Source organism: Ranitomeya variabilis, chromosome 5 (assembly GCF_051348905.1).
Source record: "Ranitomeya variabilis isolate aRanVar5 chromosome 5, aRanVar5.hap1, whole genome shotgun sequence".
NCBI lineage: Eukaryota > Metazoa > Chordata > Amphibia > Anura > Dendrobatidae > Ranitomeya > Ranitomeya variabilis.
Genome location: NC_135236.1, coordinates 433,372,513 through 433,399,166, shown reverse-complemented (window position 1 = coordinate 433,399,166; position 26,654 = coordinate 433,372,513). Strand labels below are relative to the sequence as shown.

The 26,654-nt window shown below is 41.2% G+C and overlaps 1 protein-coding gene across 10 annotated transcripts in view; it reads left to right on the top strand.

The window, feature by feature from the left end:
• Positions 1-26,654, top strand: part of KCNC2 (potassium voltage-gated channel subfamily C member 2) — a 395,439-nt gene that overhangs the window by 329,632 nt on the left and 39,153 nt on the right. For all 10 annotated transcript variants that reach the window (XR_013215787.1, XM_077265298.1, XM_077265301.1 and 7 more), the window contains exon 3: positions 20,091-21,012. Coding sequence is in view for 9 of the 10 variants with exons in the window: in XM_077265298.1 (XP_077121413.1) it covers positions 20,091-21,012 (922 nt within the window). In the remaining variant the exon portion in view is untranslated. The remainder of the gene's footprint in view (positions 1-20,090; positions 21,013-26,654) is intronic.

Below are 26,654 nucleotides of genomic sequence, written 5' to 3'. Positions count from 1 at the left end.
TGCGCATGCGCAGTTACAAGCCGGGTATGCCGACATTGTTTCCAGCTGCGATTGGGGGTATAAATATACGGGGCGATGCAGCGCACATACATGCCCCTATTTGAAGAAGCCATTATGGCGAAACGGCGCTGTCGGGGTCACTGATGGACACACAGGAAAGGACACACATACATGGAGTAAAATAGGTTTTTTGCTGCTACCGCTTATCATTACATCTGTGAGTTACCTTTGGCACTAGACACCTTTAGTTTACTTTAGGCGGTGCAGGCACTCTGGCACTTTGTTTTGTGAGAACTTAGAATATTATGGAAATGGCTTTTTGATTACCGCAATACTTTAGCACTAGGCACTTTGTAGATTGTAATATAGAGACAAATATATATATGCATGTTTGAGCAATATGTACACATGATATAGGTTTGTCTACAAAGTAGTCTCTGGGTACTATTTCTAATATAGAGATGCGGTTTTTTAGTCAATAGTTTTTGTGTGCACAGGCCACTTTATATTTATATTTATTTTTATAGGGCTGGTTCCCATAAATATAATTAAATATTTGGAAGGTGTTATAGTGTTATGCAGTTTTGTCCTTTCTCCTTTTTTGGTGCTTGTTCCATCAGTATTTTCTTTGAATTTCCTTGTCTTGTGTTTTTATTTTCAAAAAAAATGTTTTTTGTCTAATAAAAGTATCATGTTTTAAATATATTTGCTTATGCCTCTGTTTCACCTTTTTATTAATTGGGTGTTCTCTTGGTAAGATAGGTGATGAGCAGTGACTGGTTTTCTCCACACAAACCGCTTAGAATTATCACCAAAAATGTGATCATGCAAGCTAAATCCTGGTAAAACGGGCACATGATAACAAGACTTTTGCAACAATACAAAAATAGCATGTGTAAAAACTAAAGACATTGAAGTATAACTGTCTTTTTAATAGTTATTTAATAAATCAATACTGCACTTCAAAATAAGAAACTTTGGATGATACCTTATCGGAGAAAATCGGCTTCTTTCTTGGCCAAGGACCGATTATTCATTTCCAAAATTCTCATTTCCCAGGTAAAATCCATCTTTGGTGAAGGCAGATTTTTACATTAATGATATATGAGATGACAGTTGCTACTGATGAGATTAGATGTAAAAGGGAGAAAGCAGGAGGACTGAAGATCTAGCGCAGGGGTTGGGAATCTTTTTTCTGCGAAGGGCCATTTGGATATTTCTACCATCCTCCGGGGGCCGTAGAAACTCTGCCCACAAAGCGAATCCTGACTCTGGCACTGGTGTCAGGACGTAATCTTTCATTGCATGCCCTTCAGTGATCAGTAGTGAACACTGCATGTGTGTGCTAACAGAGCAAGAAGAAATTAATGAGCTGGTTGCAATCAAAATAAACCACCCTGCCCAAGAATGCGGTCCCTGAGAATCTGCCCGGGGGACTGATAAAAGGTCATCGAGGGCCGTAAATGGCCCTGGGGCCTGAGGTACCCCACCCTTGATCTAGAGGAACCTCCTTTCTACGTAGAATCTAATATAAACTAACTGTCATCTATCTCAGCATGTAACAATCTGTCTTCACTGAATACAGATTTTACCTGGGATTTGAGCATTTTGAAAATGAATGTTTAGTCCTGGCCGAGAAAAAAGCAGATCTCTCTGATAAGATTTATTACAAAGTTTCTCATCTACATGTGTACAATTGATTTATAAAATAAAAATGATAGTGTTGATTACTAATTAACAAAAATCACAATTTACCCACTTTCATTCAATCCATTAAAGATGATTGGCTTTATTTGTCTTTGAAATTATATGACAATCATCAGTTACAATGTATCCACTAGATATTATAGCTGCCGGAGAAACTAGTAATGAGTAAATTGCTACCCTGGGGCTTTGTTTGCCTTTGTCAGAATGAGTAGACAAGTATCTGTAACATGGAATAAGGAAAATAAATGATGTCATTCTGATTTTGAAAGAAAATTCTTTCCACAATGATCTATATTTTAAAATAAAAATACTACTTACATATTGCTTGAGAGCTACAAAGTAGGACTGCAAGCGAGTGCAGAGAGCACGGTTATTTTGCTTAATCATAGCAGGTGCTGTAATTTCCATTGAACATAATTATACTATTCACTCAAAATAGCGCTGGGTGTATTGACTGGATCAGCGTTTTCTTTGCTTTACAATGAAGTTTCTTTCAAGAGGCCAGACAATGTGATATAATATGCCCCGTGATTACTCGGATTCCATACTTTAACTTGGAAAATAAGACGCCATTTGTTATATTATTGATATGAACTGCTAAAATCATTTGAACCCAGTTTTGCATGCATATATTAAGTGAGTTTTAAATGTAAAACTTTATCATTCTAGTAAAGATCAGATTTTAAAAGCTCAGCTTACCTACCCAATTTCTTACGAATTTCCTTTTCCATTTATTTAATTGCATTACAAAATCAAAAAAATTGTAATCTCACTGGTCTGTACAAATATATACAAGATCTATACGAAAACTGGGACATAAATTATTATTTCAAGAACTGAACAAAGGTGATACATCCTTTAAGTGTTGAGTTGACAAAGGATGATTCAAACTTCAAAATGTTTTTTTCTTCATATTTAGATGAGTCAAATGAATGCTCTATCACTGCGGATACAATAAGTACTGTTTCTGTCCTCATTCACACATCTGTGTTTAAACATGAGCGTGAAAAAATGGTACTGATGTCATCATTGTTTTGGATCAGTGTGTTATCAGTGTTTTTCACGGATGGATGAATAAAGTACAAAGCTTCTCCTATACTTTGCAATGGTATATATGGACAATATTCTGAAATCCGTGTGCCATCCATATTTTTCAAGGACTCCTAGACTTGTATTGGTACGTTTCATCCGAGATACCTGAGAAAATGGACATGTCTTCATGAGTTTTGCACAGACTCTGGGTCCATGACAAAACACGTACATGTGAATAGCAACACAGATTGTAATAGATACGTATTCTATTCATGAAAAAATTGTACAGGACACGTATAAGCAAAACAGACGTTTAAATGAGCCATATCCTCCTTCTTCACCTCTCGCTTCCTAAAACTCAATGTAGACAAAACCGAACTCATCATCTTTCCCCCATCTCACGTATCCCACCTACCTGATCTATCTATTATGGTAAACGGCATCACGTTCTCTCCCGCACCTGAAATCCGCTGCCTCGGGGTAACTCTCGACTCTGCCTTGTCCTTCAAACCGCACGTTCAAACTCTTGCCACCTCCTGTCGCCTCCAACTCAAAAATATTGCCAGAATCTGCCCCTTCCTCACCCCACAATCTACTAAGACTCTTGTGCATGCCCTTATCATCTCCCGCCTCGACTACTGCAACACCCTCCTCTGTGGCCTCCCCGCTAACTCTCTTGCACCACTCCAGTCTGTCCTCAACTCTGCTGCCCGGCTAATCCACCTCTCTCCTCGCTACTCCCCTTCTCCCCTTTGCAAATCCCTCCACTGGCTCCCAATTCCCCAACGAATCCAGTTCAAACTACTAACACTGATCTACAAAGCCATCCACAACCTGTCCCCTCCCTATATCTCTGAACTAATCTCCCAATACCTTCCCTCATGTAATCTCTGATCCTCCCAAGACCTCCTACTCTCCTCCACACTTATTCGTTCTTCACACAACCGCCTCCAAGATTTCTCCCGAATATCCCCCATCCTCTGGAATTCCATGCCTCAACACGTCTGACTATCCACCACCCTCGGATCCTGCAGATGGAACCTGAAAACCCATCTCTTCAAGAAAGCCTACAGCCTGCAATAACCATTCTGCCACCTCGCCATCGCCAGAGCCGCCGCCTCACCACCGCCAGAGCTGCTGCACCTCCAACCTGCTGTCTCTTCCCCATTATCCCATAGAATGTAAGTCCGCAACTACAGGGTCCTCTCCCCTCTGTACCAGTCTGTCACTGTAAACTTGTTTACTGTAAACGATATTTATAACCCTGTATGTAACCCCTTTCTCATGTACAGCACCATGGAATTAATGGTGCTATATAAATAATAATAATAATAATAATAATAATGAGGCCTTATAGCAGTGTTCCTCAACTCCAGTCCTCAAGAGCCACCAACAGGTTATGTTTTCAGTATTTCCTTTGGTATTGCCCTGATGATAAATGCAACACCTGGACAGGCAAGAATTCCATCACCTGTGCAACATGCAGGAAATCCTGAAAACATGACCTGTTGGTGGCTCTTGAGGACTGGAGTTGAAGAACACTGCCTTATAGTGTTCAGAATCTTTAGTATCTCCTGTGGTTCTCTATACCTAGTGTGAGGCAGTGACCGGTGTCACAGGTAGGGGTCACTGTATGTTCTCCCCAGGATGTGCATGGAGGTATATTGAGGCCATGGGGGTGCATTGCAGTCACAGGAGTAGTTATGATTGCAATTGTGAGGCAGTGACGGATGTCACAGGTAGGGGTTGCTGTGTGTTCTCCCCAGGATGTGCACAGAGATGTATGGAGGCCATGAGAGTGCATTGCAGTCACATGCATAGCTGTGATTGCAATGCAGACTAAAAATAAGTGTTAGTCTTGGGCATATTAATGTCCAAGGCAGAGTTGGGAAAACCTGCTCTGAGGGTTTTGTATTTTGAAACAGACTGCAGGATGGTATTCATGCAGTCCGTTTCATTCCAGGCATGGGTTTTCCATGTGGCTGAAGGCCCGAGATCCCAGTTAAAATCCCTGCAGTAAGGGGTTTGGGTGTGTCAGGGTCACAGTCAGTATCAGTCTGGTGTATGCTAGAGGGCAGAGAAATCAGCTCTGCAGAGCTCCTGTGTGAGGCAACACAGACAAACAGAGCCAGGCAGCCAGGGGAGCTGAGTTGCCTGACACCCACAGTGTGCACAGCAGTTCGGTCGCCAATGGTAACTGGTCAGAGGAGGACTGGCGTGTTTAGTAACTGTAACCTGAAGGATATCATGTACTGTGGAAAGCTGTGAGTAAAGAGACATTAACACGGTGGTGCAGTCGACCACGGCAACCGGTCAGAGGTGGACTGGTGTGTTTAGTGACTGTAATCCAGAGGATATGGTTCCTGGCAGCGATCTGAAGGATACCGGGTACTATGTAGTGCTGTGAATTGGACTTTAATGATACATGTTTGTGTGAATTGGACACTTAACTGTCATGACCCTTTCCAGGGTTTATTCCTGTCTGCCCTTTTCCGGGCAGATCATGTCAAGGATTAACTTTGCTCTGCCTCATTCTGGGTTCAGGTTTGCTACTTAGCTCCCATGAATCTTGCTGGCAGTGTGAGCTATAGTTCTGCCTTCGGCTGTGAACCTGACTCTGGTAGCTCTTGATTTGTCCTGCTGTGAACCCTGACTTGTCCTGTGTCTGTTAACTCCCTCTGTCTGCCCTTTTCTCAGCGTTTGTCTCTGTCTGTATGTCTGTTTGATTTTCTGGTACCTGACATGGCTCATATTTTGGACTCGCTACTGTTTTCTGACTTTGTCTTATCCGCTTCTGACCGCTGCTGAACCTCCTGGCTTGTCTGACCACATTTACTTCTTATCCCTTCTTGTACTTCTGCTTCCGATTGTATTTTTACCCAGCTCATCTGACCACTCTCTCGCCACTTGGTGGCACCTGTGCTGCTGATCTGCGGTGCTTCTCTGTGTACGCAGTCTCACTTCCCTCCCAAGCTCCCTCTGGTGAAGGTTGCGTTATACTGCACTGCAGCAGCATGACATTAATGCTGTGAAGTAACCGCATTAAAGAGACTTTGTGTTGAAACTTTGTTGGGTCACTGTCTCCTCACTGTACAAGTGTGCTCCCGCTGCACTACACCAGTTACATAGTCCCCATAACCTCTCCACCTCTTGTCTGCTGATAGTTTTATTTGTGTTCTCTTTCTTACTTAGATACAGTACAACATTTGAGATCTGCCGTTCCTAAAAAGCTTCTCAGTTTTCACTCTATGCAAAATTGGTCCTCTTCTTGAAGAGAATAAATGAAAACAGAAGCATCCAAGTTTTTAGGAAATGTAGATCACAAATGTTTTACTGTATCACGGTCCGTATAAAGGGAGTTTTAACTATATAACTCGGTTGATAGATTTAATAGGAACCTCCTACATCGAATAAAACTATTAACCTATTAACCTGCAGATGTAGGGTTACGCATAAGGTTAATAGAATTAGAAAGGTGTCCAGCTGTATTACTGAAAGTGTGGCTCCCGGGAGAAAATGAACTTAATTCCTTCAGATATAGTTTTAGTCTGTAGGTTAACAGTGTTAGAAATATGCTTGGCACAAGGGTGAAAATTTACTTCATTGTTCCTAGGAACCACCATCTTCCAGTCAAACAGATGTGCTGGTGTGGCTTCAGTTACCACTGACAGCACTGAGAGTGGCGACTGTATTTTGATTGACAGATGGCTCTACAGTGCATCGGTGTAGAGCCAGCTTTCAATGTTCTTCTAAGGCATTCTTACAGCCTCTGCTGTAAGTGATGTAATCAGTGAGCTTGCTGAGGTAGAGCAGACAAAGTCAAAACAGCCAGAAGGTTTGTGCTTTAGGATCCGTATCAGAAACAGCAGTACAAACAGCTATTTACAGGAGTTGCACAGATTATGCAGCAAAGAAAAGGAAGCAAATTGTTAATGAAAGTTGCTGAATTATGCATTTAGCAAGCAAACAATTTCAGTGTGAAGATATACTGTACATGTCTTGCTTCAACTTAAAACAGGAAATAAAATAGACGAATTCCAAAACAGACATGTAAAACCAACTTTGCTGAAAGCATGAATTCTTTTTTTTTTATGTCTTCTTGATCTTCAAGAAAGAAGAAAAATATAAAAGGGAATTGAAAATGATTTCCTTTTGATGACAGAGAAGGTGTCTTAACAATGTATAAGGAATGGATGTTTGTAGGTTAATTAGTAAACCAAGTTTGAATGTTTCTGAAGCAACTCAATCCACAAAATCACTAAAATCTATGAAAATAAGAAAAGTAGCTACAATTATTTGCTTCTTTTCTGCTTCATTCATTTCATCATTCATGCTATTAGGGTAAAGCATATCTATATCTGCACCTCACAATAGAGCAATACATTTAAAAAGGACAAAACGTGGACAATTTTTATGTTCCCGATGTTCCCGAGTATTCTTTTATTTTTATTTATTGAATTATTTAAATTTGCCAGTTTGTGCTAATTTTTATGATCTTCACCATTACTCACTGGATTTTCTGGGGACCAGTGTTTAGGTTACTTTGTATAACTACCCTGTGAGTAATATCTAGTGAGAGTAAAAACCGTCCACGTTTGACCAAGTGACAGGTCATCTTTAAGCTCTTTTACTTCATTACAAAATCTATAACAGACCCCTGACCTACAATGTGTCAATTTTAAAGATACCGTCACACTCAGCGACGCTGCGGCGATATAGACAACGAGACGACCTAAACTAGGTCGCTGGAGCGTCGCTGTTTAGGTCGCTGTAGAGACGTCAAACACAGCAACTCCAGAACGATGCAGGAGCGATCCAGTGACGTAACGGCGACTCACTTCTCGTTCTCGCTGGTTGTTAGCTCCATGTCAAACAGCCGGAGTGTACCGACTGGCTAGAAGGAGACGCTGCGACGCCCCCTATGCTCGTTGCTGGCATCGTTGATTTTGATGTCAAACATGACGATACACGCCGACCTGGCGACGAAATAAAGTTCTGGACTTCTAGCTCCGACCAGCGATATCACAGCAGGATCCTGATCGCTGCTGCGTGTCAAACACAATGAGATCGCTATCCAGGACGCTGCAACGTCACGGATTGTTGTCGTTCTCATTGCAAAGTTGCTGAGTGTGACGGTACCTTAACACTAGCACTGAAGGAATTTAGCCCCCATTCATCAATACCAAAGTTGTTCATGCAAGTCTTGATGAGGGTACGAGGTGGAGTCAAAGACGCCTGATTAATTTATAGGCGTGCGCCTCACCACAATTCATCATGAAGAGTGGACATCACAATGCCCATTTTGATGGAGCTGGTCAGAATTAGGGTGAAACTACAAAAGTCGCAAAACTTTTGCAGAACTTGATGTTTCTGGTGTAAATACTTTGATTAATTGGGACTTTGTGTTCCTTCACACACCAGCACCTTGAAGTGACCGGTAGCTTTGCACCTTTTTATATTTATGCCCCTGTTTTGTCACATTATAAGCTCATCTCTGTCTGATATTGCCATCCAAGCACATCTGTGTTGAAAAAAGCGTCAGAGGTGAATATTTCTTACCTAAATGCCATATGTTCAACGTATTTACATTGATAAATCTGCCCCAGCGTGTCTTGCTTCTCCAATATGATACATTTCAGTAGTAAGGTATTTACCTGATCCAGTTGTTTAGGTATTCTGGATTTAATTACAGTGATTAACTCAGAGAGGAAGGATTCTTTTACAGCTAATAATTAACTAAGCCCATGTTGAAGCAGACCAGAGAATACAAAAACAGACAAATGTATTATTCTGACAATGTTTTATAGGCTTGTCAAACACTTAATTATAATTTTAACTAACCTACAATAACTGTTTATTTCCAATCCACTTCCATTTATCTAAATAATTTTAGCTAGCATGAGAATTTATGTTGTACTAAATATAATCACATTTATAAAGCAACATTGTCATTTAAAGTTCATGCTCATGTGAAAAGTGTGTGCATGGAGCCTGTAGGTCAGCACACAGAGTTCCTAAACACTCCATGTGCTGCCATATGGTGTCTCCATACAGTAGTTAGTAAGGTTGGAATTACACAGGCAGCTCTTTATGTAGTCAAACATAGGACTGGATATCAAAGATAAGAGAAGTGATTGTTAAATATCTTTTTCTTCACTTTTGATCCATTCTTGACTTTGACTCAGAAAGCTGCATCAAACACTGCTCCAAAAAAGCATGATGGAAGTCACACCGAATTGTCATTTTGGTATTACTTAAATATACAGACAAAATTACATTTAGTCATCAGATTATGAGCGTATAATTAAAAATGACAATCAATATGGTTGCACATTTTGTTTAACGTTTTTATAATAAACTGTCACAGCAAAACCGAAAACGGGCAAACTTTGGCTTCTGCTTTAACTTCTGATTTATAAACAAAAAACAATTTCAAAATTTTGTTTAAGAATCTTCTTGTATGCTCAAGAAAGTAGGGTATGTCCACTCATTGGGACTCTTTATAGCCTTTACTATTAGCAAAGCATTAAAATAGATAATTCATTAATCACTATTAACAAGAGAAGGCATCATATTACATTTCAGCAAGTTTCCCTGTCAGTGCAGAGTAGACAGTTTATACAGCATGAGGATGCTACTGCATCCCCATGCTGTACAAGTGATTAGCCTGCAAAAATTATAGTCCCATAGTGGGACAAAGTAAAAAAAGTAAAAAAAAAAAAGAGTAAATTATTTTAAATAATTGTTAAAATATAAAAAAACAAAAATAATCATACAAAAATCAATAATATATTGTATCTATAAATAAATATTTATATGAAAAAGATATAAAAGATAAAAGTACACAAATTTGACATTGCTGCATCTGCAACGACCCAACCTATAACAATGTCCTACTAGTTAACCCTTTTAGTGAACACCATAAAAAAAACTAAATAGAAAAACAGGCAAAAAACAATGCTTTATCATCATACTGCCAAACAAAAAGTGGAATAAAATGCGCTCAACAAGACAAATATAAATAAATATGGTATTGCTGAAAACATCATCTTGTACTTCTAAAAACAAGCCACCATACAGCTCCATCAGTGGAAAAATAAAAATAAATAAAAAAGTTATAGCTCTCTGAATAAAGCGATGCAAAAATAATTATTTTTTCTATAAAATAGTTTTTATTGTGTAAAAGCGGCAAAACATAAAAAACGATATAGATGAGGTATTGCTGTAATCATACTGACCCAAAGAATAGAACTGTTATCAATTTTAACACACGCAGAACAGCATAAAACACCCCTCCCAAAAAAACAATTCCTGAATTGCTGCTATTTGTTCATTCTGCATCCCAAAAATCGGAATAGAAAGTGATCAAAAAATGTCATGTGCCCTAAAATGGTACCAATACAAACGTCAACTCATCCCACAAAAAACAAGCCATCACATGACTCTGGGCCAAAATATCGAAAAATTATAGCTCTCAAAATATGGTGATGCAAAAACTATTTTTTGCAATAAAAAGCGTCTTTTAGTGTGTGACAGCAACCAAACATAAAAACCCGATATAAATCTGGTATCTCTGTAATCACACCGACCCAAAGAAAAAAGTCGCCTAATCTCTTATACCATACGAGGAACAGCGTAAAAAATGAATAAAACCAATTATTCACCTGCTGTTGGTTTTTTCATTCTGCCTCCCAAAGATCGCAGTAAGGCTTTGTGCATATTTTTCCTGGTCTCCGATTTGAGCGCTTAAACATGGGTTTCCGTGTAAGTCTCTGAAATACGTGATTCAGACAGAACCTTTGGCTAAAGATTCCCTATAATAAGGCAGAAGGAGGCACCGTGGATGATGTTTGACCTGTGATCCGGTGGTGTCCGTTTTTAGGATTGCATAAAAGTTCCATTTTCCACAGTTTTGTGCACTTATGAAATGAAGGACACTGCTGAACAAAGACCAGAGGGAGTCCAAAGTAATTCTGCTGCCTCATTATAGTGAATGGATCCCTTGGGAGTTTCATCTGAATCACGTCACTCAGAGATTTAGATGGAAACCCTAAAGTAAGTGCTCAGCGTAGAGCGCTGGATAAATGTGATCCCAAATTTTCTGTAAAATGTTCCCAATAAAAGCTTCAACTCAACCCACAAAAAAAAGCAAGTCCCTACTCAGGTCTGTCATCTGTTAATGGAGATATAGGGGGCATCCTCATAACTGGTAGTACAAAGGGTCTGGAAAAGTTAAATGGTCTTCACCCACCAAAAGAAATTCAGCAAATTCTCTGCTCTCAAATCCAAATGCCCCTTCCCTTCTGAGCCCCAAAGTGTACCTAAACCATATATAGCGTCTACATGTTTGGCATTTCTGAAGTGATGAGAACCCACCTAACTTATGAGTGCATGTCTCCAGAAGCACGGGCTGGGTATAACGTACTGGTGAGTTCAGCGTACTGGTCACTACAGTGTACTGGTCACCACAATGGCAGTTTGCAATTTTCACTTGGCAACATTCATTGCTGCATATTTCTGTAAGATTCCAATGGAGTCAAAATCGTCACTATACCTGTAGTTAAATTCCCCAAGGGGCATAGTTTCCAAAATGGGGTCACTTGAGGGGGCATTCTGCTCTTCTAGCAATTAGGGGCTCTGTATGTGGAGTCTGCAAACTGTTCTAGGAAAATCTGCGCTCCAGAAGGCAAATAGCGCTTTGTTCCTCCTGAGTCTCTCTGTGTGGCTAAGTAGTACTGTACAGCCACATGTGGGGTATTGCCAAGTTCAGTAGAAATTGTGGGACAAATTTTGATGCCATTTTTACCTACTTCTTTTGTGAAAATGTAAAATCTGGGGCTAAAACAATGTTTTGTGCCAATAATGTAATTATTTTTTCTTCACTGCACAATGGCATAACATTCTGTGTCATACACGTGGCGTCAATATGATCACTGCACCCCTAGATTAATTAATTAAGAGGTATCGTTTGTAAAATGGGGTCTCTTATGGGGGGTTCTGCTGTTCTGGCACCTTAGGGGCTCTCCCAGTGGGTCATGGCACCTGCAAACCATAACAGTAAAATCTGGTGCTCCTTGCCTTCTGAGCTTTGCACTGTGCCTGAAAAATATTTCCCGATTGCATGTAGGGTAATGACGCACTCAGGAAAAAATGGACCTCAGTTTGTTGTAAAATAATTTCTTATTAGCCCTTAGAAAAATTAAAAAACTTGGGGCTAAACCAACATTTTAGTGGTAAAAATATAAATTATTTTTTCTTCACTGTGCAGTGGTATAAAATTCTGTGAGGCACATGTGTCAATATGATCCATGCACCACTAGATGAATTCATTGGGGAGTGCAGTTTGTAAAATTAGTTCACGTATGGGGGGTTTCTGTTGTTCTGGCACCTCAGGGGCTCTACCAATGTGATATGGCACCCTCAAACCATTCTGGCAAAATCTGAACTCCAATATGGTGCCTTTGCACTGTGCCTCAAAAATAGTATTCCCCCACATATGGGATAACGGCATCCTCAGGAGAAATTGCACAAGAAATTGTAAGGTATAATTTTTCCTGTTACCCTTAAGAAAATGCTACATTTGGGACCAAAATAACATTTTTGTGGTGAAAATGTGATTTTTTTAATTTTCATGGCTCAACGTTATAAACTTCTGTGAAGCATCTGTGGGTTCAAGGTGCTCACCATGTATCTAAATACATTACTTGAGGGGTCTAGTTTCCAAAATAAGATCATTTGTGGGGAGTTTCTACTGTTTATGCACATCAGAGGATCTCCAAATGCAATATGGTGTCCGCCAATTGTTCTAGCAAATTTTGCATTCAAAAAGTCAAATGGCGCTCCTTCACTTCTGAGCTCTGCCGAACATCATTTTTCTCCCTCATATGGGGTATCGGTGTACTCAGGAGAAATTGCACAACAAATTGTATGGTGCAGTTTCTCTTTTTACCCTTATGAAAATGCAATATTTTGTGCTAAAAACATATTTGTGGGGAAAATTAGATTTTTTTTATTTTTACGGCTCAACGTTATAAACTTCTGTGAAGCACCTGAGGGTTCCATGTGTTCACCACACATCTAGATCAGTTCCCTGAGGGGTTTAGATTGCAAAATGGTGTCACTTGTGGGGGATTTTCACTGTTTAGGCACATCAGGGGTTCGTCAAACGTTACATGGCGTCCGCCAATTGTTCCAGCAAATTTTGCATTCAAAAAGTCAAATAGCGCTCCTTCCCTTCCAAGCTCTGCTGTGCGCGCAAATAATGGTTTTCTCCCTCATATGGGGTAGCGGCGTACTCAGTATAAATTACGCAACGAATTTTGGGGTCCATTTTTTCCTGTTTCCCTTGTCAAAATAAAAATAATTGGTTCTGAATTAAATTTTGTGAGCACTGTGAGGGGAGCAGTTTTTAAGTTTTTAGAATGGTGTCACTTTTGGGTGTCTTCTTTTATATGGACATCTCAAAGGGACTTCAAATGTGTTGTGGTCCCTAAAAAAATGGTTTTGCAAATTTTGTTGTAAAAATGAGAAATCGCTGGTCACCTTTTTAAAAAATGTTGGTTCCAAAATTGTGCTGACGTAAAGTAGACGTTGGAATTGATACTTATTAAGCATTTTGTGTGACATATCTCTATGATTTAAAGGCATGGAAATTCAAAGTTGGAAAGTTAAAGAATTTTAAAATTTTTGCCAAATATGAGGGGTTTTTTTTACAAATAAACGCAAGTCATATCAAAGAAATTTTGCCACTATTATGAAGTACAATATGTCAAATCAACCTCAGAACCACCGGTATCCATTGAAGCATTTTTGAGTTACCGTATTACCTCATAAAATGACAGTTGCCAGAATTGTAAAAATTGGCCTGGTCATTAACGTGCAAACCACCCTTGGGGTTAAAGACGTTAAAGGAAATCTATCACCAGGTTTTTTCTACCTAATCTGACAGCAGCCCAGTTTTCTGGGTGCAGCAGTTGTGACACAATCAGAAGTTATAGATGTAGCAGAAATCAGAAAGCTAACCCCATCCACACCATGCTGTGTAAATTGTCTATTGACAGAAAACTGCTGGTCAGACTAGGTCTCACGTGAGCATCAGTCAGGGCAGTGATTATCCCCTGGTGATAGAACATTCATTGTATAGAAACAACAGCACACAGCTAATGAAGATCGAATCTGCGCTGATTATGTCTTGTCTGAGCATGCTTGGGTGTTATCCAAGTATCTTGGGCGTGCTCATATATTATGTTTGCGTCAAGATTTGCTGCTGTTAGACAGACACAAGGAAGAGATTGCCTATTTGTTAGGGAATCTCTACACCTGTTGAGGCTGTCAAACACCACAAAATCATGCAGCTGTAGGGACTTGAACATTATATACGAGCATGCCCAAGATACTTGGATAACGCTCGAGCATGCTTAGATAAGATGTTCTGCGAGCACGTACGCTCATCACTACAAACAGCCTAATATGTGACACATCCCTGAAATCTGTGATCCAGCTGCTACTTCATGCTGCACTCATTTTGCAAAAAACTGCTGTCAGACTACCTTTAACCCCTTAACGACCGCCGATACGCCTTTTAACGGCGGCCGCTAAGGGTACTTAAACCACAGCGCCGTTAATTAACGGCGCTGTGGAAAAAGTGAATAGCGCCCCCCAGAGTCGGATTTTCTCTGGGGTCTTGGTTGCCGAGGGTAGCCGAGACCCCAGAGAACATGATTCGGGGGGGTTTTACCGACCCCCGAGTTGCGATCGCCGGTAATTAACCGTTTACCGGCGGTCGCAACAAAAAAAAAACAACGCGATTTGCCTTTTAATTTCTCTGTCCTCCGATGTGATCGCACATCGGAGGACAGAGAAATAGGGTCCCCGATGGCCCCCGATAGCCCCCAAATACTCACCTATCTCCCCCGGTTCTCCTCGTGGCTCCCGATGGGCGCCGCCATCTTTTTTCCGGGAAAAAATGGCGGGCGCACGCGCAGTACACCCGCCGCCCGGCACCCGGAAGATCTTTGGGGTCTCGGCTGCCGGGGGTAGCCGAGACCCCAAAGAACATGATCGGGGTTGGTTTGCACCGACCCCTGCTTTGCGATCGCCGGTAATTAACAGTTTACCGGCGACCGCAAAAAAAAAAAAAAAAGCGATCAGTTATTTCTCTGTCCTCTGATGTGATCGCACATCAGAGGACAGAGAAATAGGGGGATTCGGGGACCCTAACATACTCACCCGGTGTCCCTGGGTCCTCTTCTGTCTTCTCCTGCCAGCCGGCTTTTTCATCATGGCGGGCGCATGCGCAGTGCGCCCGCCATCTGCTGCCATCTGCCGGCCGGCAGGAGAAGACGAGTTGGGGCTAAAATTAGGGTTAGGGTTAGGGTTAGAGTTAGGGTTAGGGTTAGGGTTAGGGTTAGAGTTAGGGTTAGGGTTAGGGTTAGGGTTAGAGTTAGGGTTAGGGTTAGGGTTAGAGTTAGGGTTAGGGTTAGGGTTAGAGTTAGGGTTAGGGTTAGGGTTAGGGTTACAGTTAGGGATAGGGTTAGGGTTAGAGTTAGGGTTAGGGTTAGAGTTAGGGTTAGGGTTGGGGCTAAATTTAGGGTTAGGGTTAGGGCTAGGGTTAGGGTTAGGCTACTTTCACACTAGCGTTTTTTGGCTTCCGTCGCAATGCGTCGTTGGAGAAAAAACGCATCCTGCAAAAGTGCTTGCAGGATGCGTTTTTTCTCCATTGGCTTGCATTAGCGACGCATTGCGACGGATTGCCACATGTCGCATCCGTCGTGCGACGGATGCGTCGTGCTTTGGCGGACCGTCGGCACAAAAAAAACTACATGTAACTTTTTTGTGCGACGTGTCCGCCATTTCCGACCGCGCATGCGTGGCCGGAACTCCGCCCCCGCCTCCCCGCACCTCACAATGGGGCAGCGGATGCGTTGAAAAAACAGCATCCGCTGCACCCGTTGTGCGGCGCTTACAAGGCTAGCATCGGTACGTCGGCCCGACACACTGCGATGGGCCGAGTACGACACTAGTGTGAAAGTAGCCTTAGGCTTCTTTCACACTTGCGTCGGTACGGGGCGGTCGCAATGCGTCGGCCCGACGTACCGACGCACGTTGTGAAAATTGTGCACAACGTGGGCAGCGGATGCAGTTTTTCAACGCATCCGCTGCCCAGTCTATGTCCTGGGGAGGAGGGGGCAGAGTTACGGCCACGCATGCGCGGAAATGGCGGACGCGACGTACAAAAAAAAGGTTACATTGAACTTTTTTTGTGACGACGGGGGCTAAAGTTATGGTTAGGGTTGGGGCTAAAGTTAGGGTTGGGGCTAAAGTTAGGGTTAGAGTTTGGATTAGGGTTGGGATTAGTGTTACGTTTGGGATTAGGGTTGGGATTAGGGTTAGGGTTGGGATTAGGGTTAGGGGTGTGTTGGATTTAGGGTTTTGATTAGGGTTATGGTTAGGGTTGAGATTAGGGCTGTTTTGGGGTTAGGGTTGTGATTATCGTTAGGGTTGTGATTAGGATTATGGATCGGGTTGAGATTAGGGTTAGGGGTGTGTTGGAGTTAGGGTTGGAGTTATAATTTGGGGGTTTCCACTGTTTAGGTACATCAGGGGGTCTCCAAACACGACACCCAATTTTGCGCTAAAAAAGTCAAATGGTACTCCCTCCCTTCTGAGCTCTGCCGTGCGCCCAAACAGTGGTTTACCCCCACATATGGGGCATCAGCGTACTCGGGATAAATTGGACAACAACTTTTGGGGTCCAATTTCTCCTGTTACCCTTGTGAAAATAAAAACTTGGGGGCTAAAAATCTTTTTTGTTGGAAAAAAAATATTTTTTTATTTTCACTACTCTGCATTATAAACTTCTGTGAAGCACTTGAGCTTTCAAAGTTCTCACCACATATCTAGATAAGTTCCTTAGGGGGTCTAGTTTCCAAAATTTGGTCACTTGTGGGGGTTTCTACTGTTTAGGTACATCAGGGGCTCTGCAAACGCAACATAACACCCACAGACAATTCTATCAAAGTCTGAATTCCAAAATGGCGCTCCTTCTCTTCCGAGCTCTGCCGTGTGCCAAAACAGTGGTTTACCCCCACATATGGGGTACCAGAATACTCAGGACAAATTGGAGAACAAATATTGGCATCCAATTTCTCTTGTTACCTTTGTGAAAATAAAAATTTGGAGGCTAAAAAAATCTTTTTTGTGGGAAAAAAAATATTTTTTATTTTCACTACTCTGCATTATAAACTTCTGTGAAGCACTTGGGCATTCAAAGTTCTCACCACATATCTAGATAAGTTCCTTGGGGGGTCTATTTTCCAAAATGGGGTCACTTGTTGGGGGTTTCTACTGTTTAGGTACATTAGGGGTCTGCAAACGCAACATAACGCCCGCAGACAATTCTATCAAAGTCTGCATTCCAAAATGGCGCTCCTTCCCTTCCGAGCTCTGCCGTGCGCCCAAACAGTGGTTTACCCCCACATATGGGGTACCAGCATACTCAGGACAAATTGTACAACAACTTTTGGGGTCCAATTTCTCTTGTTACCCTTGTGAAAATAAAAATTTGGGGGCTAAAAAAATATTTTTTGTGGGAAAAAAAATATTTTTTATTTTCACTACTCTGCATTATAAACTTCTGTGAAGCACTTGGGCATTCAAAGTTCTCACCACATATCTAGATAAGTTCCTTGGGGGGGTCTATTTTCCAAAATGGGGTCACTTGTTGGGGGTTTCTACTGTTTAGGTACATTAGGGGTCTGCAAACGCAACATAACGCCCGCAGACAATTCTATCAAAGTCTGCATTCCAAAATGGCGCTCCTTCCCTTCCGAGCTCTGCCGTGCGCCCAAACAGTGGTTTACCCCCACATATGGGGTACCAGCATACTCAGGACAAATTGTACAACAACTTTTGCGGTCCAATTTCTCTTGTTATTCTTGTGAAAATAAAAACTTGGGGGCTAAAAAATCTTTATTGTTAAAAAATATATATTTTTTATTTTCACGTGTCTGCATTATAAACTTCTGTGATGCACTTGGGCATTCAAAGTTCTAATAAAACATCTAGATAAGTTCCATGGGGGGTCTAGTTTCCAAAATGGGGTCACTTTTGGGGGGTTTCTACTGTTTAGGCACATCAGGGGCTCTCCAAACGCGACATGGCGTCCGATCTCAATTCCAGTCAATTTTGCATTGAAAAGTCAAATGGCGCTCCTTTGCTTCCGAGCTCAGCCATGCGCCCAAACAGTGGTTTACCCCCACATATGGGGTATCCGCGTACTCAGGACAAATTGTACAACTAATTTTAGGGTCTATTTTCTCCTGTTACCCTTGGTAAAATAAAAATTTGGAGGCAAAAAGATAATTTTTGTAGAAAAAATTCAATTTTTTTATTTTCACGGCTCTACGTTATAAACTTCTGTGAAGCACCTGGGGGTTTAAAGTGCTCACCACACATCTAGATAAGTTCCTTAAGGGGTCTAGTTTCCAAAATGGTGTCATATGTGGGGGTCTCCACTGTTTAGGCACATCAGCGGCTCTCCAAACGTGACATGGCGTCCGATCTCAATTCCAGCCAATTCTACATTGAAAAAGTAAAACGACACTCCTTCTCTTCCAAGCTCTGCGGTGCGCCCAAACAGTGGTTTACCCCCATATATGGGGTATCGACGTACTCAGAAGAAATTGCACAACAACTTTTGTGGTCTAATTTCTCCTGTTACCCTTGTGAAAATAAAAATTTTGGGGCAAAAAGATCATTTTTGTAGAAAAAATGAGATTTTTTATTTTCACGGCTCTACGTTATAAACTTCTGTGAAGCACTTGGGGGTTCAAAGTGCTCACCACACATCTAGATAAGTTCCTTAAGGGGTCTAGTTTCCAAAATGGTATCACTTGTGGGGGGTTTCCACTGTTTAGGGACATCAGGGACTCTCCAAACGCGACATGGCATCCGATCTCAATTCCAGCCAATTCTGCATTGAAAAAGTCAAACGGTGCTCCTTCACTTCCAAGCTCTGCGGTGCGCCCAAACAGTGGTTTACCTCCACATATGGGGTATCGACGTACTCAGGAGAAATTGCACAACAACTTTTGTGGTCTAATTTCTCCTGTTACCCTTGTGAAAATAAGAATTTGTGGGCGAAAAAATCATTTTTGTGAAAACAAATGCGATTTTTTATTTTCACGGCTCTACGTTATAAACTTCTGTGAAGCACTTGGGGGTTCAAAGTGCTCACCACACATCTAGATAAGTTCCTTGGGGGGTCTAGTTTCCAAAATGGTGTCACTTGTGGGGGGTTTCCACTGTTTAGGCACATTAGGGGCTCTCCAAACGCGACATGGCGTCCGATCTCAATTCCAGCCAATTCTGCATTGAAACAGTCAAACGGTGCTCCTTCACTTCCAAGCTCTGCGGTGCGCCCAAACAGTGGTTTACCTCCACATATGGGGTATCGGCGTACTCAGGAAAAATTGCACAACAAAATTTGTGGTTAAATTTCTGTTTTTTACACTTGTGAAAATTAAAAAAAATGGTTCTGAAGTTAAATGTTTGCAAAAAAAAGTTAAATGTTCATTTTTTTCTTCCACATTGTTTTAGTTCCTGTGAAGTACGTAAAGGGTTAATAAACTTCTTGAATGTGGTTTTGAGCAGCTTGAGGGGTGCAGTTTTTAGAATGGTGTCACACTTGGTTATTTTCTATCATATAGACCCCTCAAAATCACTTCAAAGGTGATGTGGTCCCTAAAAAAAACATGGTGTTGTAAAAATGAGAAATTGCTGGTCAACTTTTAACCCTTATAACTCCCTAACAAAAAAAAAATTGTTTCCAAAATTGTGCTGATGTAAAGTAGACATGTAAGAAATGTTATTTATTAACTATTTTTTGTGACATATCTCTCTGATTTAAGGGCATAAAAATACAAAGTTTGAAAATTGCAAAATTTTAAAAATTTTCGCCATATTTCCATTTTTTTCATAAATAATTGCAAGTAATATCGAAGAAATGTTACCACTAACTTGAAGTACAACATGTCACGAAAAAACAATCTCAGAATCAGCGGGATCCGATAAAGCGCTCCAGAGTTATAACCTCTTAAAGTGACACTGGTCAGAATTGTAAAAATTGGCTCGGTCATTAAGTACCAAATTGGCTCTGTCACTAAGGGGTTAAAGACTACAACATTTTATGTCTGGAATATAAGCATTTTTTTTATTGTCAAAAAAGTTTCTATACCATATACTTAATCTGCTGATTATAATAGAGCATGTTTAAAATTTTATTTTCTTAACAAACCCTCAACTTCTAAAGTATGCACTAATTTGATCTTATTTCTTTTGTTTCCTTACAGTTCATCGCCTTTGCTTCCTTGTTCTTCATCTTGGTGTCTATAACAACGTTTTGTCTGGAGACCCATGAAGCATTTAATTCCATCATCAATAAAACTGAAACTGTGAATAATGGCACAGAAATGGTGTCATTAATTGAGACTGACCCTGCATTGACATACGTTGAAGGAGTTTGTGTGGTATGGTTTACATTTGAGTTTTTAGTACGTGTCACTTTCTGCCCTGACAAACTTGAATTCGTCAGAAATCTGCTAAACATTATAGATTTTGTGGCTATATTGCCATTTTACCTGGAGGTTGGACTAAGTGGGCTGTCCTCCAAAGCTGCTAAGGATGTATTAGGATTCCTCAGGGTTGTGAGATTTGTCCGCATCCTCCGAATTTTTAAACTAACTCGCCATTTTGTAGGACTAAGAGTGCTTGGGCACACTCTTCGAGCTAGCACTAATGAATTTTTGCTTCTCATAATATTTTTGGCTCTAGGAGTCTTAATATTTGCCACAATGATCTACTATGCTGAGAGAATAGGTGCCAGTCCAAATGATCCATCGGCAAGCAAGCATACACAGTTTAAAAATATTCCAATTGGTTTCTGGTGGGCCGTGGTCACTATGACTACATTGGGGTATGGTGACATGTATCCCCAGACTTGGTCGGGGATGTTGGTAGGAGCACTATGTGCTTTGGCTGGTGTACTTACAATTGCAATGCCTGTTCCAGTCATTGTTAACAATTTTGGAATGTACTACTCCCTTGCTATGGCAAAACAGAAACTTCCAAGAAAACGGAAGAAATATATTCCTCATGGACCTCAGGCTGGCTCTCCTACATTCTGCAAGATGGATCTTAACATAGGATGCAACAGCACACAGGTGGATACATGCCTTGGTAAAGACAACCGGTTGATGGAGCACAACATGTCAGGTATGGTGGAAGAATAGTTACACAGATCAAGTGCAATTACCAATCTTGGGATGTAGTAAAATGTTGGGACTCTATTGTGTTATATTAAAGACATTGTTGTTTTTCTTAGGTAACAAGAAGATATCATAATGTGAATTTTGGGTATAAGTATATAACCATATTGAATATCATAACATAGAAGATGCACATAAAAAACTAGATTTTTTTATTTTTAGAATTATTTAAGTCAAGATTATTATATGTGATTAACAACTAATGTCAAAACTGAATCCAAAGAATATAAGAGAATTCCATGCATGGGCTTCAGAGCCAATTATAAGTATGTGTGGTATGCTTTTACATATTAATAATAATTTTTATTTATATAGCGCCAACATACATTTTTACGACACATTACAGTTATTAAGATTTCAGTTAGTAAATTATTAAGAATACTCGCAGTATGTTAACATTATGAAGTGTAAATTTACAGTATCGCTGAATTTTTTTCTGAGCATACCGTGGGTCATGGTTACAACTATTTTAGGATTTGGGTATAATCTTACCCTATTGGATTTTATTCAATTTGTTGCCCTTTTCTCAATAGTACAGTGTTCACTTTTGCATTCCTTGACTAGCATATCCTAACCATTTGGCTGCCAATGGTTTTTTCAACATTTTGCACCTCTGATAACCAGACCAGTGTTTCTACTTGACATGTAGAAATAAAATCTAAATGACCAAATAAAAGTTAAAATGAAACCTCAAAACATATCGCATATATTTTCTGAAAGTAGACACCTGGCACATTGCCTGTACACCATTCAGCATTCTATGCATGCAGGCACCTACATGCAATTTTGAATCAAAGTGAATTTTTTTTTGTAAAAATAAATGCATACAAATTAGTATTCATGGTTAAATGTGTAACCCAAATAGAAAATTATACACTTATTTTGAAGGAAAGACCGGCACTACTACTCATGAAGTACACGTGTTTGAGGAAAGGATAGAAGTCCAGGATCAATGGAGACAGAAACCTGAACACCGATAAGGGTGAGAGAGAGAACTTCCTTATGTAATAAGTCAGTATTGTTTTAATTTGATCCAACAAGAAATGGTCCAACATTTTGACCAACAACGGTCTGTATCAAGGACATCTGTATATTGGGAGAGCCGGGTACAGAGACCTGCAATTAACCACATCTACCCTATAACCAGCTCTCCCAACATACAGATGTCCTTGATAATGACCGATATTGGTTAAAACATTGAACCATTTCTTGCCGTATCAAATTAAAACAATACTCACTTATTACATCAATAAGTTCTCTCTCTCATGCTTTTCACTGCTGAGGTTTCTGTCTACAGAAAATTAGACACACCATACATCCATAAAATAGAAGTTTGACACGTGCAGAGTGCATGCGTGCTGCTAAGGCCTATCTCTATATTATTTTGTATACAGTGACTTGCAAAAGTATTTACCCCCCCTTGACATTTTTCATGTTTGCTACCTCACAACCTGGAATTTCAAAGGTTTTTTTTGCATCAGTTCATGTAAAGAACATGCCTACAACTGTGAAAATTTGTTTTTCTTTTTATTAAGAAGCAAATAACAAATGTGACAAAATGACTGAAAACTTCAGTGCACATAACTTTACCCCCCTAAAGTCAGTACTTTGTAGAGTCTCCCTTTTCAAGTACAGCCACAAGTCTCTATGAGCTTTCCTCATCTTACCACTGGGATTTTTGCTCATTCCTCAAGACAAAACTGTTCCAGTTCCTTCAAGTTTCCTCTGGTGACCAGCGATCTTACAGCCTGACCACAGATTCTCAGTTGGATTAAAGTCTGGGCTTTGACTAGGTCATTCCAAGTCAATTACACATATCCCTTCAAACTACTTGAGTATTGCTTTAGCTGAATGCTTTGGATCATTGTTTTGTTGGAAGATGAACCTCCGTCCCAGTCTCAAATTACTGTCAGACTAAGAATATCCCTGAATTTCTCACCATCCATCTTCCCCTCAACTCAGACCATTTTTCCTGTTCTTGCGGCCAAAAAACATCTCCAGAGCATGATGCTGTCACCTCTATGTTTCAATGTGGGGATGATATTTTGGGATGATGAGCTGTGTTGGTTTGACGCCAGACACAGTGTTTACATTGATAGCCAAAAAGGTAAATTTTGGTCTCATCTGGCCACAGTATCTTCCTTCATGTATTTAGGGAGTCTTCCAAATGTCTTTTGGCAAATTTAAAACCAGTCTTACGATTTTTAGTCTAAGTGCAGTTTTTTTTTCTGCCCATTCTTCCATAAACGTCACCTCTAAGGAGTGTACGTCTTACTGTATTTGTATGGATAAATGCTTCAGTCTCTGCTTGGGAACTCTGTAGCTCATTCAGGGTTACTTTAGGTCTCTGTGCTGCCTCTCTGATTAATGTCCTTCTTGCCAGGGCTAAGAGTTTTGGTGGGCCCTCTTTTGGCTGGTTTGTTGTGGTACCTTGTTCTTTCCATTTGATGATAATGGATTTGATGGTGCTTCACGGGATCATCAGAGATTGAGTTATTTTGTATAACCTAACCCTGCCTTTTACTTCTCAACAATTTTGTCCCTGACTTGTTTGGGGATCTCCTTGGTCTTCATGGTGTTGTTTGGTTAGTGGTGCCTCTTGCTAAATGGCGTTACAGGCTCTGTGGCCTTTCAAAAAAGGTGTGTATATACTGACAGACCACGTGAACAATTAGATTGCACACAGGTTGACTTCCTTTCACTAAGCATGTGACTTAGGCTGGGTTCACCCTTTCGTTTGACTGGTCTGCGCATGGCTGCGTACTTCTTCTCTTAAGCTCCATCTGTGCTCCACCTACTTCCACATGCATCCTGGGTCGTCCTGCGTACCTATCTTTAAAATTGGATATGCAGGGACATGCGTTGTATGTGGATGCATCCGCATGTGCCATTTTGACGTGCCCGCCGAACACAACATGTTGCATTTTCTTGCGCACGGTGGACACGTCAAAACCCCGCATGCGGACGCATCCGCATACAACCCATGTCACTGCATACCCAGTGTTAAAGATAGGTACGAAGGATGCATGTGGACGTAGGCGGAGCTTAAGGGAGAATGTACAGAAGTAGGCGGAGCATAAGGGACGACGTAGGCAGCCCTATGCGCTCTACCCAAATGCAAGTGAAAAACCAGCCTTATGAAGGTAATTGCTTGCATCAGAAATTTTTAGGGGCTTAATAGCAAAAGGAGTAAATACATGTGCTCATGTGCTAGTTATTCGATCCCTTAAATTTAATTTATGCCTATATTTTTCTCCCTTCACTTCACCAATTTAGACTATTTAGTGCTGATGCATCACACTCAAATCAGATTACAAAAATATTTAAATACAGGTTGTAGCTATGGATGACCGAATATTTCAATGTTTGGTTTGGATTACGATCGCCGAATTTGCAATATTTGCCGATTTATTTGACAAATATTCTCCGAACATTACTGAATGCCATACAAGTAAATGGGAGGCAAAAATAAATGCATGCAGAACACCTTATAATGGCCCAAAAAGCTGCACATGAAATGAAGTACAGACACCAGGAAAGTGGCCTCAATTCACTCACAGTACAAATTGTAGCATGGCACTTTAGCAATCAGCCAGTCATGAGGTATCGGGGTCTGGGCCAGCATTTACAGCTTTCAATTGAACGTCACAGTAAGATGAAGTTGGTGAGGGATAGGTGTAGGCATCCTGTGCTAGGAGGCCTGGTACCACATGCAACAGGACAACCTGATTTCATGCTCAGCCACCCTCAGGTGGCACAAGTATCATATAAATTTGAAAGACTTCTATTGTCAGAAAAATCTAAGGATAGTAACAAGAGTAGTTGACTCCAAGGAAGTGGAGGCCTAACGGTCTCAGAGGCCTATTGCGACAGGCAACACGCATGAAGGAGACCCAACCAGGAATCTACACATTTACAAAAATTAGTGGCAGACACCAACAAAGTGGCATCAATTGCAAGAGTAGAACTAGTATAGCGGGGACCAATACCTCTTCCACTACAACCAACCCAGCAGATGGATACTGTAGTGGGCAAGGTGGTGAAACCACTGTCCCTTATCCCTCCGAAAGTCTGGAGGGGCGTAACTAGGTGGCCTACCAAATCCCAACTCGGATAAGTGGCAGCAGGCGAAAACTGTGACCCAAAGAGGGACAAGGAGGTGGCACCAAGTTCTACTCCATGGCTGACCTACAGAAGGGGGCAGCTGACCCCCTACAGTGGGTAAGCTGGTATAGCCTGAAGGAGTTATAAAGAATGCAAGCAGGCACTGTAGGGACTCTGGAACCACGGGTGAAGATGGAACCAGCTGAGGAACAGAAAAGCAATGCGGGCTGGACAGGGTGTTAGACAGATGGGCACTGGCAGGTGCAATCTGGACCTGCTGATGAACAGAAGAGCACAGACAGGTATGAGCAGATGGGCACAGACAGGTAAGAGCAGATGGATACAGGGTAGACAAGCAGATGGGCGACCTCATGAATCTGACAACTAGCAAGCATTCAAGGCAAACTAACAACATAGCTAAGGCACCTCCATATTGGAGGAGAAGCCTTAAATAGAAGGTGTTGCCCAACTATATTCTGGGAATACCCTAGGTAGATGTGGGTGGTCCCTTTAAGAGGGAGGGAGCTCACATGCACCCTAAGCATAGTACCCGGTTCTTCAACTGAACCTTGGTTGACACCGACACATAGGGACGAGATGAGGAGGTAGTGTGTGAGTGGCAGACATTGAATGTCCTGTCTGTCAACAGATTAGAAAGTCTATAGTAAGAGGGAATGGTCCACTGTGTCAAAAGGCAGATGCCAGGTCCAGGAGAAGGAGGAGGACAAACTTGCGTTGCTTTCATTTGGCGGTTAGTAGGTTATTGGTGACTTTAGTCAGGGCAGTTTCAGTGGAATGGTGCGGTCTAAAGCCAGATTGTAAGCAGTTAAGGAAGGAGCAAGAGGAGAGGTGGGAGGACAGTTCAAAATGGACGTTTTGTTCCAATAGTTTGGAGGCATAGGGGAGAAAATATATGGGACGATAGCTAGACACAGAGGATGGGTCAAGGATGGGCTTTTTTAGGAAGGGTGTGATTGAGGTATTTTTTAATCAGGAGTGAAGACACCAGTTGTTGGTGACAGGTTTAAGAGGTGGGTTAGGTTTGTGATGAAGACTAGAAAAGTTTGGAATGAGGTGGGAAGTTATTGTGTCAAGTTCACAGGTGATGAGGCAAAGTCTTCGGCTCAGATGAGAGGAGAGGGAGAGGGAGCTGGTGGATACAGGAGAAAATTGAAAGTACTGAATAGTTGTTTAGGGTTGTGCGACAGGTATGATGTAAGGGATGAGAAGTCGGTTTGTTTTGCAGCATTTTTACAACTTCTGTTACTGGACGGCTGCTCCACTCTCTTTAGCAGCTGTACAGAGGTGCGCTTTGTAGATGAGGGGCAGAAAGAACATGTGATCCAGTAGATGGCAAGCACTGCATCAAGTGGCCTCTGCTCCTCTTCCTCCACCTTAACATCACGCACAGTACAGTCCTCAGTGGTGGCACCTCAATTATCCTTGTTTTCCCCCACATCACAACTCTCCAACCACCCAACTGAC